This window comes from Glycine soja, chromosome 2, assembly GCF_004193775.1.
Source record: "Glycine soja cultivar W05 chromosome 2, ASM419377v2, whole genome shotgun sequence".
In the NCBI taxonomy this organism is placed as follows: Eukaryota; Viridiplantae; Streptophyta; class Magnoliopsida; order Fabales; family Fabaceae; genus Glycine; species Glycine soja.
The window spans coordinates 11,226,024-11,244,057 of NC_041003.1; the positions used below are offsets into that span (position 1 = coordinate 11,226,024).

At 29.9% G+C, this 18,034-nt stretch overlaps 1 protein-coding gene across 1 annotated transcript; it reads left to right on the plus strand.

Annotated features, from left to right (window-relative positions):
* The first annotated feature begins 1,714 nt into the window (after nt 1-1,714).
* LOC114387203 (probable WRKY transcription factor 57) lies at nt 1,715-8,982 on the plus strand. Its single transcript, XM_028347346.1, has 4 exons — nt 1,715-2,326; nt 4,019-4,162; nt 4,728-5,142; nt 8,509-8,982. Exons 1-3 carry the CDS (start codon nt 1,989-1,991, stop codon nt 5,125-5,127), a joined length of 882 nt encoding a protein of 293 aa, XP_028203147.1. The 5' UTR covers nt 1,715-1,988; the 3' UTR covers nt 5,128-5,142; nt 8,509-8,982.
* Nucleotides 8,983-18,034: the final 9,052 nt, after the last annotated feature.

Genomic DNA, 18,034 nt, shown 5'->3' on the forward strand with positions numbered 1-18,034 from the left:
TGGACGAAAAGTATGCAACATCTGACAAAGGGAAAAATTACATTGATACCTCTATCCTTATGCAATACAAATCTTTATTGCGTATATTATTAACCAAAAACTCAAATTTTCATTATAGAACAAAAGCAAAAAATATGAATGTATGAATACATGATTTTGATGATGCCAAAGAATAATCAAACAAGGTTGCTTTCAAGATTACTTCAACAAACATTCAAAGATTAAGCATTGCTTCAAGAATAATACAAGGTTGCTTCAACAAACAAGCATTGCTTCAAGATTAATTCAAGATCAAGCTTTTGCCTCAAAACAAAGTGTTTCCAAGAGATCAAGGCTCTAGTAATTGATTACCAGGCAGTGTAATCGATTACCGAAAGACAATTTTGAAAAATCAACTTTTAGAAGGGTTTTGAAATTTTAATTTAAAAGTTGTAATCGATTACCATTGATGTGTAATCGATTACCAGCAACAGAACTCTTTGAAATTCAATTTGAAAAGTCATGATCCTTCAAAATATAACTGTGTAATCGATTACCAGAAACCTGTAATCGATTACCATTGAAGAATTTCAGAATTTTTTTTTATAAAAAAAAACACATCTCTTCAAACCATTTTGAAAAGGCACGAATAGCCTATATATATGTGTGTCTGACTTCGAAAAGCAAGAGAGAAATATTCTAAGAGAACTTCATAGCCAAATACTCTCTCAACAACTCTTGGACAAACACTTGCAAATCTATTAAGAGTTCATCAAGGAATTTTAAATTGTATTATCATCTCTAAGAGAAAGAAATTCCTCTAGAAACTTCAATTTGTATTATTCACTCTAAATGAGAGAAATTTTTCTGTTCATCTTAGAGAGTCAGTTGTAATCAAGAGACTAGTTGTCTCTTGAATTGTGAGTTTTCTGAACACAAGGGGAAAGAGATCCCTCGGGTGTTCAGAAGTTGTAAAAAAGATTTTTAGAAAGTTAGTGAAAATCTCAAGTGGGTTGCTTGAGGATTGAACTCGGGAAGTGACTAAATCAAGTTTGCATTTCTCTCTTCTCTTATCTCATTTATGTTATTGGAATCAATTTTGTCTTGCATACTTAAAGAACATTGTTAAATTGATTGTTGTTTCTTCTTCTGCATTTTACATTCTGAGACTATAATTTAAAAGGGAGTTAAAAGTTTGTTAGTGAGAAATTTTAAAACTTAATTCATTTCTCCTCTTGAGTTATTGAGGCTATTTGAAAAAAAAATACCTAAATTAAGGTTTTTATTTATGAATGACGAATGCAATTTAATTCAATTAGTTGAATTAACTATAATTCTTCAGGCAGCAAAATATTTGGTATGAGATATCTACTTTTTTTTTTTTAAGGAAATCTACTGAATTTATTGATAACTTATACTTCAAATTTTTTTAACAAAACAAATAAACTTGTAATCAATGTACACGTGTTTAATTTGAACAATCAAAATTTACAAAGAAAAAAAGAAGTTAAGATACCAAAATTTTTGGCTTAACGAAAAAGTTAGCAACAAACAAATCCTACTTGCTCGAAGGAAAGCAACTGCAAGGAGGGTCCAATCATTCATCCGGGTGTGACCACTTTCTTTCTTCTACCTTACCATTCAATTAACACTCATTTTTCTAACTTATCTCTTTTCTTTTTCCTTTATTTATTTCACAACTTCATAATTCAATTCTTTTAAGATAAATGAAAAAAAAAAAAAACCTTCTCTCTCTCTCTTTCAACTGTGTATTGACGAGACAACGCTTTCAAAACGCTTCATAAACTTCAAAAACTAAGCGTCCCTTCCTCTTCTCAATCAAACCCAAACAAAAACCCTAACTTTCTCTCTCCTCTCTCTTCTCTCACTCTCTCTCCGTGTTTTCTCTTCAAATTATCCAGAATTGGATTCAAATTTCCTTCAACACGATTAACACAGATCGCGTTCGTTCTTGTTCAGACTTCACAATTCGCGCGCGCACTTCATGAATGGAAGACAAAGACAGAGCAGCCTCCGATCCAGCTGAGTTCGCCGGCGACACGAGTTGGACACTCGCCACCGATGACTCCGACGGTGCGTACCTGTTCCCCGGCGACCGGGAGCGGAGCATACTCAGGGAATTCGGGTGGAACCTCGAACCGGACCAGCCAAACCGGATCGGCACCGACGACGGATCGTGGAGGCCGGTTCAGTCCTCTCTGACCGGTTCGATCGAACCGGCCGCCGCCATGTCGTCTAGGTCGAATAACCAATCGGTGTCGTCCAGCTCCAGCGAGGACCCGCCGGAGAAATCCACCGTCTCCGACGAGAAACCGCCTGAGATACCGTGAGTTCGCGAAAACACCAAAAAAGAAAAAAAGAAAGAAAAAAAAAACTTCACTAATCACTTAGTTTCAACTTTGCTTAACACTTTCCCTGCGTGCGTGGTGAATCCGTAATTAACGTAAAATTGAGGGGGAAGGGTTTAATAAGAATAACTGAAAATCTCCACATCAACCAAAATCACAATCGAATCAACTTGCGCTAGTTTGTTTGTTTGTATGCATCATATTTTATTTATTCCGTTTTTTTATTTTATTGTTTTATTATTTTAATTTATTCGAGTCAGTGCAATTCCCGGCCCGTACAATCAGGAATCTTCTTCCATACAGAACATTTATAACAGACGCAATTTTCGAAAAGCCATGGATGAAAAAGCAAAAAATTGGGGTGTAAAAAGGAAAAACTATGTTGTTACCTTTTCGAGTGTGTGAAGTTTTTTTCAGCCCACGGGCACGCCGCTATTGCGGCGGCAATGGCTTGCTTCTGAGTCATCCATGGCTTGGCAGAGTGATAATAATTTAGTGGTGTTCATTATTTTCGTATTATTATTGTCATTATAACGCTTTGTTTTGATGAGTTTTTTTTTGGTCCTTGTTTTGATGAGAGTTTGAATAGTCAATGAAAGAAAAAGAATACCATAAAATAAAAATTGGAAAGAAAGGGTGGGTAATTGGGCTCCACTTTTTTTCCTTTTTTCTTTATTGTTTTATTAAATGATTTATGCTTACACACACTACTCTTGAATTTTATTTGGGAATAAATAAGATTCTAACCACTTGTAGCTTTATGGTTCGAATTATTATATGCTCATTTTTACATTCGAATGTGAATAACAGGGTTTTTGCTTTCTATGTATGATGCTCATTCATTTCAGTGTTATAACATTTGCATTAATTAAGATTTTGTGCTCGTAATTATCATGTATTCAATGTAAGTTGCATATGACATAATGCCTATTCCCCTAAATATTGATTGCGTGTGTTTTCATTCTAAGGCTTGTGGTCCATATCTTATGTCCATTATTTTCTAATTAAAAGAAAATTAATGTTCATTTAGGACTCAGATATACGTATCGAGGTGTTGTGCGTCTTTAGTTATCGGATGGCGACCATGGATAACTATTTTGTGTGTTTTTGGCCTCATGCAATGTGGATCTTATTGTTTTAGCCTTTGAACATGAAATCACTTTAATAATGATTTGAAAAATCTAAATTGGAATAAAACGAGGCTTTTAGCAGAATTGCCATCAATCTCCATCTATTACTCATTTTTTATTTATTTAGAGATTATTAATGTTGAAACTTGAATTAATGCATATATCGGAATTGCCTTAACTTAGTTCCTCGTGATTCGGATTATATTAATGCTTAATGGATGACTTTTTTTTTTTTGGTAAATAACTTCATGGATGTCTATGTCTCTATGAAAACCAACAGAATATAAAAGAATACAATCTTATAGCTAGTTTTACTTTTTAAAACATATGCTCCAAAACATTTACATATAAATTGTGTATATATTGTTGATATTTCTCTATACAAATAATATTGTGTTATGCGTATGATTTATAATGGCATGGGAAGCAATATAAAATCTGCTTCTAGTTTAGGCTAATTATGACATTCTTTTTCTTGTTATTTTGATGATTTCTGTATGCTGCTTTTTTTCTGATAATTGTAGGTGAAATATTTTGTAGGAGTAAAGGTAAAAAGAAGGGGCAAAAGCGAATACGGCAGCCACGGTTTGCATTTATGACCAAGACTGAAGTTGATCATCTTGAGGATGGCTACAGATGGCGGAAGTATGGTCAGAAGGCAGTTAAAAATAGTCCTTTCCCTAGGTTTACAGCTACCTTCACATCAAATTAAACTTAAATCATATTACCAGAATTATTGCAAATTCTTATAAATATCAAAAAATTTGATATACAATTGATTATTTTGTGGCCCCTTTTGGGTTTTGTTAAATTTTCGTTTGTGTCAACCTGACATGCTAACTTGAGTTGTTTTGAAATATTCTTGAACCTCTTAAGACGTGCTTAATTAATAAATAAAATGAGAAAAAAAGGACATAAAAGAAAGGAAATATGCAATTAACTTAGCATGCGATGCATGAATTACTAAATTTATTCACATCTCTTTTTGTTTGGGAATATAAAAGTATCAAACTATGAAAAAAAAGAAATCAATAAGCATTCCAGATCGATAGATTTGCTAACACAATCTATATATATATATTTTCTGTGGAAAGGTCATAGAATATTATGGGCAGCTATCAGTATACGAGTCTTTTTTAATATTTGGTGTATAATGACCACACTAATATTAGAACTGTTATCCAAACCCTCACCACTAAATTGACTTCACAACATTGCAGATAATTAATTATTCTGATACATTTTGCAGGAGCTACTACCGGTGCACAAACAGCAAATGCACGGTGAAGAAGAGGGTTGAACGGTCTTCCGAGGACCCAACAATTGTGATTACCACATATGAAGGGCAACACTGTCATCACACAGTTGGATTTCCTCGAGGGGGAATCATTAGTCATGAAGCTGCATTTGCGGGCCAGTTGGCTCCAACAATGTCACAGTTTTATTATCCGATTCAATTACCCAGCAGAGAGAATGATGATAATAATAATAATACTTTGAGCACTATTTCTCAGCCATGCCAAGCACAGGATGAAACTGGAGAAGGATCAAGTGTTATGATGCCAGCTGATGGATCGTCACCGTCACAGCCTCCCACGGATGAAGGGTTGCTTGGAGATATTGTTCCCCCGGGAATGCGCATCAGATGAGAGAATTATTTGATGGTATATATATCCAACTTCGCATGATCTCTCTCTATCTAGTTTTTTGTTCTTTTTATTATGAAAAATATTTCATAATACTCATTATCCTATAAAACATCTAAAGAAAAAAAATAGTATTATAATATTTATAATGTGATAGGAAAAAAATGATAAAAAAATATCAGTGAAATATTTAAAATAAGTGGATATTTATACATGATTGTTCTTCTATTATTATTACTGCATTATTTACTAGATTGCAGTTTTACAGGTTTAAAGGAGATTTTACAAAACAAAAATATAGGAAGTGTACTATCAAGGGAGACTAATTTTCATTTTAAAAATGTGAGAACTAAATATAAATCTTGGTCATACCAATTTAAAAATCATGCATTTTAATTTTACAAATTTTGAGCATTTAAATATAACTTAACAGTTTATATTTTTTATTCTCATTTTTTATAATAAGAACTTTTCTCATTTAAAATATTCTCTCTATAGTGAAATGGTTTTATAAAAAATACTACTGTTTTAACAATTTTAAATTTCTGCAAATAAATATTATATGCTTCCATTAACAAACTGTTATATATAATATGTTTTTTTATAATAATTACTTTTAATTTCTGATTAGTTGATACCATAAACTACTAAGTTGATAGAGCATTTTTAATAAATTAATGTATTTTCTTTTCAATAAAACTTTACAATTTTTAGTTGTCGTCTTAAAGCCTATATTAACAACCTGGTTTAAAATATAGCCTATATATCATTTTTTAAGGCTAGCTGCAGAGAGGAGAACAGTACTTTCAGATATACATTCTATAATAATAGAGATACTCATCATGGCAAGGGTTTAGAGTTCAATGATATATATTGGTTTTAGAACAAGAATGCAGTTTGTGAATCAAATAATAATTTGAGCACTACTATCAAATCTAGAATTAGAGTTATTAGAAGTATATGTTGGCAATAAAGGGGAATTGATAAAATCTAGATGCCTTAGTAACTATACTCAGATGGATGTTCAGCCAGGGTAATATTTAGGTGTTTACGTCATAATTTCTGCCGTAAAAGTAGTCTAATAGTAGATTGCTATATTTATCATAATGTGCCTTGTTAATGATGACTTGTTACCGAGCTCTATTACATATTATAGAGATCGGGAACTAGAAGGATCGTTTAGTTTGAGAAACTGTTTAGCATTTTTATTTTCTATTTTTTCTTTTAATTATAAAAATATTACTTAATGATATCTTGATCTTGTTTTCAAAAAGCTTGTTGTGTTGTGCACATGAAATAGTAAAAGATATTTTTATTATTTTCTATTTTCCCTCTTGTAGTAGAAACTTTTGAGAACAGAAAATCATAAAGTAAAAGTGTTATTTTTTAATATTTTTGGTAGGTGTCATTTTTATTATTAAAAGTTAAAATAGATAACAAAATCTAAAAACTTTTTCTCAAATAAAATTATACAATAATAGCATAGTGTATGGGTCGGGAGATATCATTTCTGCTTAGGATCTGTTTGCCTGTGGTCGTCACTCCGCATCATTACCATCATAATGCATATTGATTTCTTAGTGGCTACGAACTTCTCTGGCATTACCTTATCTTGACTCATCATGATGGTGTCTTCATCAGCACTTAGACATCTTAGGTTAAAGTATGACTGGAGACAACTTAAGCAACCCAAAGATATTGCCCCTCAGATGTCTGGTTTTTAGATTTTATTGCTTTACAAACAATGAACCTTTTCTTTTTTCCAGAAAAAAAATAGAGTGCTTTGGAACTATTTATTGATTCCACGAGAGACATATCTCAAAACAAAAATTATATAATTGATTATATTCATGTTAGATAAGCTATATAGGTTATGTATTCCTTGTGTATAGTTATTTTATATTGTTATCTAATAAAAAAATATTACGTATGAATGTAAGATAAGATTGATAACTGTTATAATAATTATCTTAAAAATTATATTAATAATAATTTTTTATTGATTCACATTCACGGCGTAAAAGATTTAACATTGACTGTGTCTAGCCATTAAATTCTGTGTTATATGAATTTACGCACTCAAAGGGAGTGAGAGAGACACTTTATTCTGTGTAAAAGATTTCACATTGACTGTGTCTAGTCATTAAATTCTGTTATATGAATTTACACACACTCAAAGGGAGTGAGAGAGAGACTTTATTCTGTTTATCTTTTCCTCCTGCGGTTCTTGAATTGTTTAATCTTTCTTTAATCTCCCGACTATTTTTTTTTATTGAAAAGTCTGCTCCGCGTGACATACCTGTTTCTCTTTATTCGGCAGATCAAGAAGCTTTGCTAGGTCTTCTGCTGTCTTTAAAAAGCCAATTCAATTAAATATATATACATCCTTAATAAATAAAAATTTGTTGTCTGTCACTTTTCAAGAGAACATGACATGTTTCTCCATAAAATTTCACCCTCAAAGTGAGGATCGATATAGGCTCATATATATAGTCATATCTGCGAGGGTTTCTGGCTGGTAAATTGTGGTTGAAAAAACCCATTATTATTTAGCACCTCCACGATTATTATTACCATCTATTTTATTTAGGTTAATTAGTCATTATATTTGTACACTGTACTCGTATACCGTTACGGTTGTTGATATCGTGATAGTTATAGATACATAGGTTCCCTTGGCTTCAAGTGAAGCATAAAGAGAAAAGCGAAAGGGAAAGAAAAACACCCCTTTTAGAGGTCAGGTTTGACTGGTTGCACGTTTGTCGCATCAGATCAAGTTGGTGTCAGTCAGATGTTACTCATAACGAGTCGTGTGTGTGAGTTAAATGTGACTCGAAAGTGTTACCTTACTCAATATGATTGTGAGCTAGTTAGAGCCTCGTGTAGTGCTGATGTCTTTGATGCCTACTTACTTGGTTTGGAAGTGGAACCCAATCCATCAATGCCTTTGCCTTTACCTGGCATTTCGTATATTGACTACACAAACAACAAATACATGAGGTTGCACGTACACATGATCAAAGGAGTACCAGATGATATTGTTCTTTTTCATATGTTTGTATTATTATCATATTGATCAAGCATTTGTTTTTCCTGATGTTGACTCAGGAATCCCTGCAAATTAAAGAAAAATATTAAAAACACACTTTCTAATACTTCTTTTAACACATTTTCTCGTTGCTTAAAATTTATTAAAAATTATAAAATTTAATAGCTCTCGTCTTATTTAACAAACTCTCCTGATTTTATATATGGGATAAAATTTATCTAATAAAAGGAGTGTGTTACATGATATATTCTTAACACTCCTTGTCCCTGCAATAATGCATATGCTTGCACCTGCATTTGATGGGCCAATAATCCTTGTCATGATTTGTGATTCAGCTGATGATCATGTGGAAGTGGAGCAGCGAAAATGCATGGGCATGCATGCATCTTTGTTTTCTGCATACTCTGAGCGAGTAACCCCCAAGTGGCAGCATTTTTTTTTTTTAGCAGCAAGTCCCTTTTAGCCATCTATTGTCTCGAGAAGCGAATCTAGTATTCATGCATGGGTACCATACTACTTGGTAGCAGGTAATTATCTACCTTGACCTTGAGCAGTTGAGCTAAGTGTTATATATATCATTCATTTAGTGATATATAGTTATATATTATGTATGTATGTATGTATATAGTTTATATTATTTTATAAGCGATAGCCACCGTGCATAATTAATGTATATTTAACGCGGTTTAGATTTGCCAAATTCTCCTTAAGACTGTACAATTTGTATCAAACCTAAACTCCTAGAACACTTTCATGCATGTTCATTATTTATAATCTATGTAGAAATACATAACTTTTGTTTTATTTTATATCCAGATTTGACAAATTTTTTTTTGTCTTATGACTTTTTCCCGTCAAATTTTATTTTCGAGAGGGTTTGTTGAACCATTAATTATAACTTTGTGGTGTGTATTTTGCGTGCTTAGATATTCATGGTTCATATGTTACGTGGCCTTGAAAAAGATAGGGCAACGGTAAATAGGGAAGCTGGTGCGCAATCAGTTGCGTGGAATTCGATATTGCTTAGGAGTCGGCAGCCCACGTTACTTTATGCCACTCCCACTTTTAACTTTCCACTCCTTTCCTTTTCAGATTTCACCCTTTTTTTTTTCATTTCCATGCTTTTCCTTCTTTTTTTTTTATTCTCTTTTAACCGCTTGTCCCCTCACCATTATAGTATATTTGGATTATATCTTGTGAATTATTGTTTAATTCAACCGCAAAATATCTTTAAACAATTTAATTATTTCTTCAAATTTTAACTGAATATATCTTTAAATGAAAATTGTAGTTTTATAATTAAACTTTGTTCCTTCTATTTAAAATACTGTGAAGTATTTTTAAATTTATAATATATGTAAGAAATATAAATTACATGAGAAATATTTAATTTAAAATTATTAAGAAAGTATACATTAGTAACTCGAATGAATACAAAAAAATATATTGCAAAATATTTATGTTACATGTTTTTTTAATGGAAAGTACATTGAGAAATTTAATTAACTACCGTTTAGAGAATGAATTCTAATGTTTTATATATGGGTGAATTAGAGTATATTATCTTGATTAAAAAAAGAGAGTATATTATCTTGAAAATGACTCAATTAACTAATATTTTTTGAAAAATAATAGTTATTCTTAACTTCTCCTTTATTTTAATTAATTGTACATAATTTTCTTTGTATTTATACACATAAAATGTCATCTATAACAGGTAAAAAAATGTTAGGCTAAAGTGATATTTTAATCAAGATCATATTTAGGCCTAACAAAATTTAACCCAAGGTAGCCTATTCTTTATGAGTAAATAGAAGTGACTGATAAATTAATTAGGATAAGTGTTGTATAATATTTATAAAAATTAATTAAAAATGAGGATATTAAATACTCAATTAAGGAATATTTATTCTTTTTCCTTTAAAACTCAACTCTAAAAAATATCTTAAAGCTCCTAATTAATATATTTTGTTTAATTTTGAGAAAGAAAAGTGTTTCTATGGTATTTTTGTGCCAAAAATATTATAACAGATTCCTTCTTGAGCTTTTATAATTTGTTTTTTATTATTTTCTAATAATTATACTTTTTGAAAATATATTAAAATTTAAAATTATTTAAATAAAGTAGTGAATATATTTTTACATAAATACAAAACAAAATCCAAAGAACACTTTTTATGATACTTCCTTTTCAATACATTTTCTGATTGACTGAAATTCATGATTTTTAATAAATTTTTAATAAATTTCAATCAATTATACAACGAATGCGAAAGAGAATGTCAAGAAAAAGTGTTTGTGGCATTGTGCATTAGACAAAAAGAAACTTAAAAGTACATGTAATCTATCAAGAGACGAATTCATCGGAGACCAATCACATTTAGAGTACGTATTTTTAACTGATCAAGAAAATTTTGTAAAAAAAATTAAATACAAATTTTACTATTAAACAAATCATTTTATCACGTGTAAATGCAATATAATATTATATTAATATGTGATATGGATTGGATAATAATTTTTTAAATGTATAAATACTACTTTAAATATTTTTGTCATTTAAGAAATATATTCACTTCTCTGCCAATTTTTTTTCTAAATAAGAGAATATTGTATTTTTGAAAATAAAAAATTCTACAAACTGACTTTTTTCTCTAAATTTTAATACAAGGGAGTTTTCATTTTAAATTATAAGATTGAAATACTAAATAGTTTTTCAAGATAATATTAAAAATGATTATTTTAATTTTAAAATGTATAAATTATCATTTTTTATTTTAGATTATTATATCAGTTATTTACTAATAGTAAATATTTTTTTTTCTTTGCACATTTATTGAATAAATAGTCTTAGATTTTGGTACATAGACAAATATATTTGTTGATATAGCTAATTACTAAATTTTGACGGAATTTAATTAATCATCTTTAGTTGAATATTTTTTTCTACTATATCAATGACGTATTGACAACTAAAATCATCAATTTGATACATTATAAAGATTAAAAATATAATGAAATATTTTTTAACGGAAATTATAATTAAACCTGTTTCGTAATATATATTCTATTTCATTATATTAAATTTATCTTTTTCTTTTGTCTGCGCTACATACTAAAAGCACACACGATTGATTTAAAAATAATCAAATGAGTGAATGCTACTATAAAATATTATGAGTCGGATTGAGCAATTTAAATAAGAAAAAGTTGACCAACAAGAATTTGACATAAGTGAAATATTAATTCTAATTTTAAAATTAAATAAACATAAAAATGAATAAAAAAAAGAACTATGAATTTTTGTACCATAAAAAGTGTTTCAATAATTCAAAATAAAGTCCACTGATCAACTGATCATGCTTGACAAGGAAATAAATATTTTTACCGTACTCTTACTCATAACATAAGCTAGTTATAAACTAGTTCAGATTAAGTCCAGTTACATCCCTCTTTCAAAACAAAGTTCACAACAATGTATTGATTTCCTTCAACCTTTCATGTCATTTATGTTATCTTTTTTCGTATTGTTGATAAGGCTTGATTCCCTTAAATAAAGTTTTAGATTTAAATATTGTTATGAAAAAAAAATTCTACTAAATGTCGTCAACTAAGTTTTTTATAGAAAATTAATCATTAATAAAGTTAATGAATATTTTATATAAATAATATGTTAATAAAAAAAAATTCTTAATTTTTGTATTGAATTTCTTAATTTGTTTTACGAGTAAACTGGATTAAAATTATAACTTAATTGGGATCCAGAAATCCAATGCAAAATACAAAATTCATTTAATGATGTTTATGTGAAATTAAATTAAATATTGATCCCACATGTGGTGTTGTAATTTGGATGCATACACGGCCTCAATCTTTCAACTGGTAGAAAAAGAAGCTTCTACATCGGTTAAAATATGCTTTCTACATCGGGTCAATCATCGTCTTTGATTCAAGTGTCGTTGTATGTCGACAACAACTACGATGGTCAACCTATAGCCGTCTTTGTAAATTGAGAAGACAACGTCAATGTCCAGACAATGATTGTTGTCATATACAACAATTCAACAACGCACTTTATTGTTTACCCGTCATTGTTTGGGTGCATTTCAACGTTGTGTGTGTACTCGACACCCATCGTTGTTTTAGTGCATTTCAACGTCGGGGTTTACTTGACACCCGTCGTTGTTTGGGTCTATGTTAACGTCGATGGTTTAAATACGCGTCGTAGAAATGGGAAGAATATAACGACGGGTGGCTTATTGATCGTCATTGAAAGATATTTCCTGTGAACAAAATTTGGGTTGAACCGTTAAAGCAGAAATCATAACTACGAAGAATCAACTAAAATTTCAAAGGAAGTTGGTAAGAGCAAGATATACATATAAGAATCACTTGACTGAAAAGAACAAAAGAAACGTGAGATAAGGATCACTTGAATGGAGATATATGAATGATTTGCTGATAAAAAAAGAAAAAAAGGGAATTATGGGTTCAAATTCTTTCACTAATAAAAACTATAAAAAAAACTAATAATTAACATTTCCAAATTAAAATAAGGACAATCTGACTCAAATGGTGAAAATACCAAATATTTTTTTAAAGGAGTGAATTTTGAACATTCAACTTTTTTAAATATGTAATTTACAAAGTGTGTTGTTAGCAATTCTAGACCCAAATAATATGCAACAAAAGATTGAACCAACCTAATCTATTTAGGAAATATACTAATTTAATATGTATAGTTAATTTGTGAAATTAAATTAAGATAAACATAACAATATACATTGTTGACAATAAGATAATTTCACAATCAAAAGCCATGAGACTAATCTCTCAACCTGAGGAAATAGAGTATCAATTAAGGGAAAATTCATATCCCCACATATGTTCCTCTATTAACATATAGCTAGAGATCAAACCACTAACATATGTTTAAATGATCTAAGCTATTTATGGCTTATGTCATACCTTATGGTATATATCATACTGTACAAAATATTGTCTATTAACTTATTATTAATACATAAATGTTTTTAAATTAATTGTGATGATTTAGTTTAAGTCAATTTGCTAAACAATTTTTAACCAAGTTATTGGTTTGAGTGAAACTGAATTCTATCTCCTTAAGGTCTTAAGTTTGAGTCTTATGAATAAAAAAAAGTGATTGGGAGTAGGTGATGCAATCCTACCCCGCAAGGGCATTAGGATTGCATCAGTAGGGGTGAAAATGCGTGCCTTTCCAGGACGGGTTGACCCATTAGTCCACAAAAAATGGCGTGCTGAACTAGGTGACTCAACTTGTCACTCCGCATTGGTCTACCTTACCTAACTCGCTAACCTGGTAGGCCAACGGCAAGACGGGTTGACCCATCATGCATATTTTTTTTTAATAAAAATGTAAATATTAATAGTTGTTTAGACTTTGAGTTGTCACTTTGTATTTTTTTTTTAATTTTATGATGTTATTCAAAATACATATTTGTTATTATTTTTATATTATTTTATAAATCTAATTCTTTTAATACTAATAGGAAAATTTACACTAAAACCAAATTTAGGATAAACAATTGATATACTTAATGTTTTCTTACTAAATTTATTCATTTTGGTTAATTTTATGAAGATATTAAAACATCATTTTTGGTGGGTTGGCCAGCCAATGCACCACTAAGCGGGTCGGGTTAGGATTTTTAGCCCACCATGGGAAGACAAATCCAGTTCTCCTTATCTTGTTTTTTTGGCGGGCTAGTGGCAGGGCGGGTCAAAATAGGTTGGACTGGTATGCTTTATCATCCCTAATTGGGAGAGGAGACCTCCATTAAAGATATCTTGTCAAGTTTTTCGACGAAGATTAATTATTAATAAAATCAATAAATATTTTACACTAATAGAATATTTAACAAAAAGAATAAATGTTTTTAAAAAAATTAAAATAATATATTTTATTAGGTTGAGACTATCTGAAATATAAATCGGACTCATTCTCAAAATATTAGAGCTGCCAGATAGGGCAATTTAATCTTGCCTGACAGGCCAATTGATAAAAGCATGTTGGTTTGGCCCAAAATTCTCACGGGTCAATTTTTTGCCCAACTTGATCCTTCGGCTTGTTAATTTGAACCAAATTCGCCCATTAATTTTTTTTGTTTTAATTTATATTATTTTTCAAAGAAAAAATAAATAAATAAAAATATCAAGGCAAATAGACCTAGTAATTTTCAAGCCAACAATTTATAGGGCTTGATGACAACTCAAACCAAATTAGCCTGACTCATTTTAAGCCACCATTTTTACAATTCGTCTCGTTCGGTGAAATCAATTTTGATAACTCTTCAAATATGTTGAGTCTTATATTAAAAGTCAAAAGCTTGCACTTACCAATTTACGAAGTACTCCCTCTTTTCCCTTTTTGATATGTAAACGGCCTAATTATCCTTCTTATTTATTTTTATTTTAAAACAACTTTCATTTCGTCAAACCTCTTTTTTCTTCCCTAAGATATTCCCTCTATTTTGTGCAAATACTGATAAAATCTGAGTAGAATTACAATCCCTTGTATTTTTTCAAGATCTTCTCTTCATTGTGAATGAAAGACAGTCAAAATTGGAAGTTGGGGACTTGTCATATCAAAGTGATGCTTCCCAATGAATAGGGTGGTACCACTCTTACTTGCTTCCAAATTCATCCATCTCCTTTATACATCCTTCTACAATTTCACCATTTTGTGAGCCCACCTTTGAATGGATCCCTTAAAGGCCCACATGCTTGCCGTTGCATATGGTTAGGTCAAAAGAAAACTCCATTGGGTGCCTCCCTTTCTCGCCGAAAATACATTAATGGCCATTGTCACAATCACATTAGCTTGGAAATGTAACTGTACCTTGATAAGCTCATAGGAGTTTCTTTCCAATTCCATTTTTTAGTTGGGGAGAAAGGTTAACAATTCATGTTATTTTTTCGTTGACTTAAAATTTATTAGAATTTATGAAATTAAAAATAATTAAATAAAATGTAAAATCCATTTCATTTCATAAATATAATGATGAATTTCAATTGCTAATAAAAAATTTACTAATTAATTAATAGTCCTCATTAAGTATACTGTTTGCAGGCAAGAATGAAGAAAAGGGAGCTGGCAGAGTAGTCCATCCCCCCGGAATTTTTTATTTTATTATTTATATGGGTCTCAATATATTATACTGTATCTGCTTTTAATTGTTTTATTCAAAATATTTTTTTTTATTTCTCTGGAAACTCTTTACAACTCTTTTATTTGTTTCCTTCATATATTAAAAAATTAATTTAACTTTTAAATTTGTCCTGTTTCCTTTTTTAAAATAATTTCCCTCAAATCTTCCTTTGTAGTACTGTGCATGAAACCATGAAGTGCATTTCGTGTCTATCCATATTCCTAATTTTTAATTCATTTCAGTGCCTTTGACTTGTGATGTCTGTCTCTTTCCTCTTTCTTTTTTTTTTTTCAATCTCTCTAACCCCCTCCCCGGATTTAATATTCTTGTGATTCTAGGAAATTACGTGCATAGTTGTAGCTTATTAATAAAGGCACTAGTGTTGTGATGCAAGATTACCACGAATATAAATTGACCAAGAAAGAGACAACAAATTTATAAGTCTTAAAAGATAAGGAATTTAAGGGAGCATGCATTTAGATAGGGTGAGTATAGGTTGGTTTAAATCAAGTTTAGGAATGTATAAAAAGAAACAAGTTTAGAAAAACAAAATAAAATTTGGTTGGTTTGAGTTTATCATTTTCTTTTTCTTCAAATCCGAATCAAATCAGCCTTCTCATAAATAGGTTGATTCAATTTATGATATCAATTGATGTATATATAATACTTTTTCTTTCAAAAAAATCTTTAATAAAATATATAAGAATACATATAGCCATCATAAAAAATGCACAATTTTGTAATAAGAAAAAATTTAAAAATTTATTGAGTCTTTATCAAACAAATAAAGTAAAACCTTCTATTTATTTATGAAATGAACTATAATATACTAAACAAACAAACAAAACCAATTATACAATAACTACCAAAAAATGGTTATCAAGAGTTAAGCATAAATAAAACTAGTTGTTTTTAAGAAACAAGGAAAAAATCATTGGATTCAGTCATTGGGTTCAAAAAGTGATTAAGTTGAGATATGAACTAATTGGAAATATATTTTATTGGTTTAGTTTAAGTTAGAGCCAATGGTGAAAAAAAATGAACAAATTTTACTGGTTTGTTTATTTTCTCGAATTAACTTGTTATCATTAAAAAAAGAGGAGAATATAAATAAACACGACCTTATTAATAAAATTTTGATGAAGACCAACAACTCAACCCATTCTTTTGGAACTTGGTAATATCTCCTAACCTGATCAACTTTAGCTCAAATTATTTTTTATTTATGGTTGAAAACCATTTAATATTTCTTCTAAAGAAACACAATTTTCACAGCGTGTGTAGTAATCCCCTATCAAAGTATATACTTGCAGCATCAATAAATCAAACTTTCCTGCAATGCGACTTGCTTCACAATAAATTAAAAGATGACTTTTTTAAAAATGTTTTAACTCTAAAAAAATGTCGAGAAAAATATTAAACAATTCAATGTTGATCCAGTAAGAAATAAATTCGGTATTTAAAATGAAAAAAAAAACTTTTATTTGAATTTTTTTTTCTTAATTAAATATGTCTAACAACATTTCCTGTAAGATATTTACATGAGTTATTTAACTTTAAATAAAGTTGTTTAACTTTTTTCTTTCTTCACTATATGACATGAAGTTGTTTATATAAATACTATTGTTTAAAATATTATATCATAAATAACATATTTTTTCAAATATTTTAGGATATGCAAAATTAACTTAAACATTCACTTTAACAATCTTAGCATTTTAATAAATTTTTGTATAAAATATTTAAATTTATGTAAAATTATAAGACTCATAAAATTAAGATAAATAACTATGCATGATAAATGTTCCAATATTTTTTTATTGCAATTGCTTATTATAATATTTTGTTCTTGCGTGAGTACAAGAATCTTGATTTCGTCTCTTTTCTATGAGAAATTATTTGGTGATTTTGAACCATCATGGGTTTCATAATTCTAACCAATTTTTATGACACGTAACCAAGCCGTATTAATTATTTTCTTCTTTTTACATGAAGTAAAGTAACATAAAAGATTAAAAGTTAAAAAAAATGGTAGTTGTTCTTTTATTAAATAATTTCCTTAAACCTTTTCTCTCTATCTCCATGATGTGTATACACACACCTAATTCCGAAACTGTTAAAGGTGCATTATTCAGGAACTAGTGAGCACGCCGTTTCATATCACAAAGGACAATATTCTCCCTTCCACAATTAACATAGAGATTGCGGATTGTTGGAAAAAGTTGACAGTGAATATGAAAGACAAATAATAAAAATGTACAACACACACACACAGAGATTCCTTGTAAACTTACACCTTATCTGCATCCTGAAAAGCAAGAATATCCCGTGTAACTTTTTTCTTCCATGAGACATTAACATTGAGAATTTGAGATAATGCCTTTTTTCCACAAATGGGGTACTCACCCATGCTCCACTCAGCACTGAAAAATGTTCCAATAAGAGGTAGAACCAGTTGTTGTGATCCCCCCAAATACAAGCTGCACTGTTGATAACTTGAGTCAATTTTAATTGACACCAGAGTAATCTCAACCTTCACTGTGCACATCTTTGTCTTAACAAGAACTAAGTCAGAAAAGTTGCCTGTTTAGCATTTACTTTTATGGGTAATAGAGACAACACTTGTCCTTGTTCACTTAAGCATCATGACTCTGAGTCACTGATGACCTAC

Bases quoted from the DNA above. Each gene is read 5' to 3' on its own strand.
- LOC114387203 (XM_028347346.1), top strand. From the start codon at position 1,989: ATGGAAGACAAAGACAGAGCAGCCTCCGATCCAGCTGAGTTCGCCGGC. The intron at 2,327-4,018 runs GTGAGTTCGCGA...AATATTTTGTAG, and splicing joins GAGAAACCGCCTGAGATACC to GAGTAAAGGTAAAAAGAAGG. The intron at 4,163-4,727 runs GTTTACAGCTAC...TACATTTTGCAG, and splicing joins AAAAATAGTCCTTTCCCTAG to GAGCTACTACCGGTGCACAA.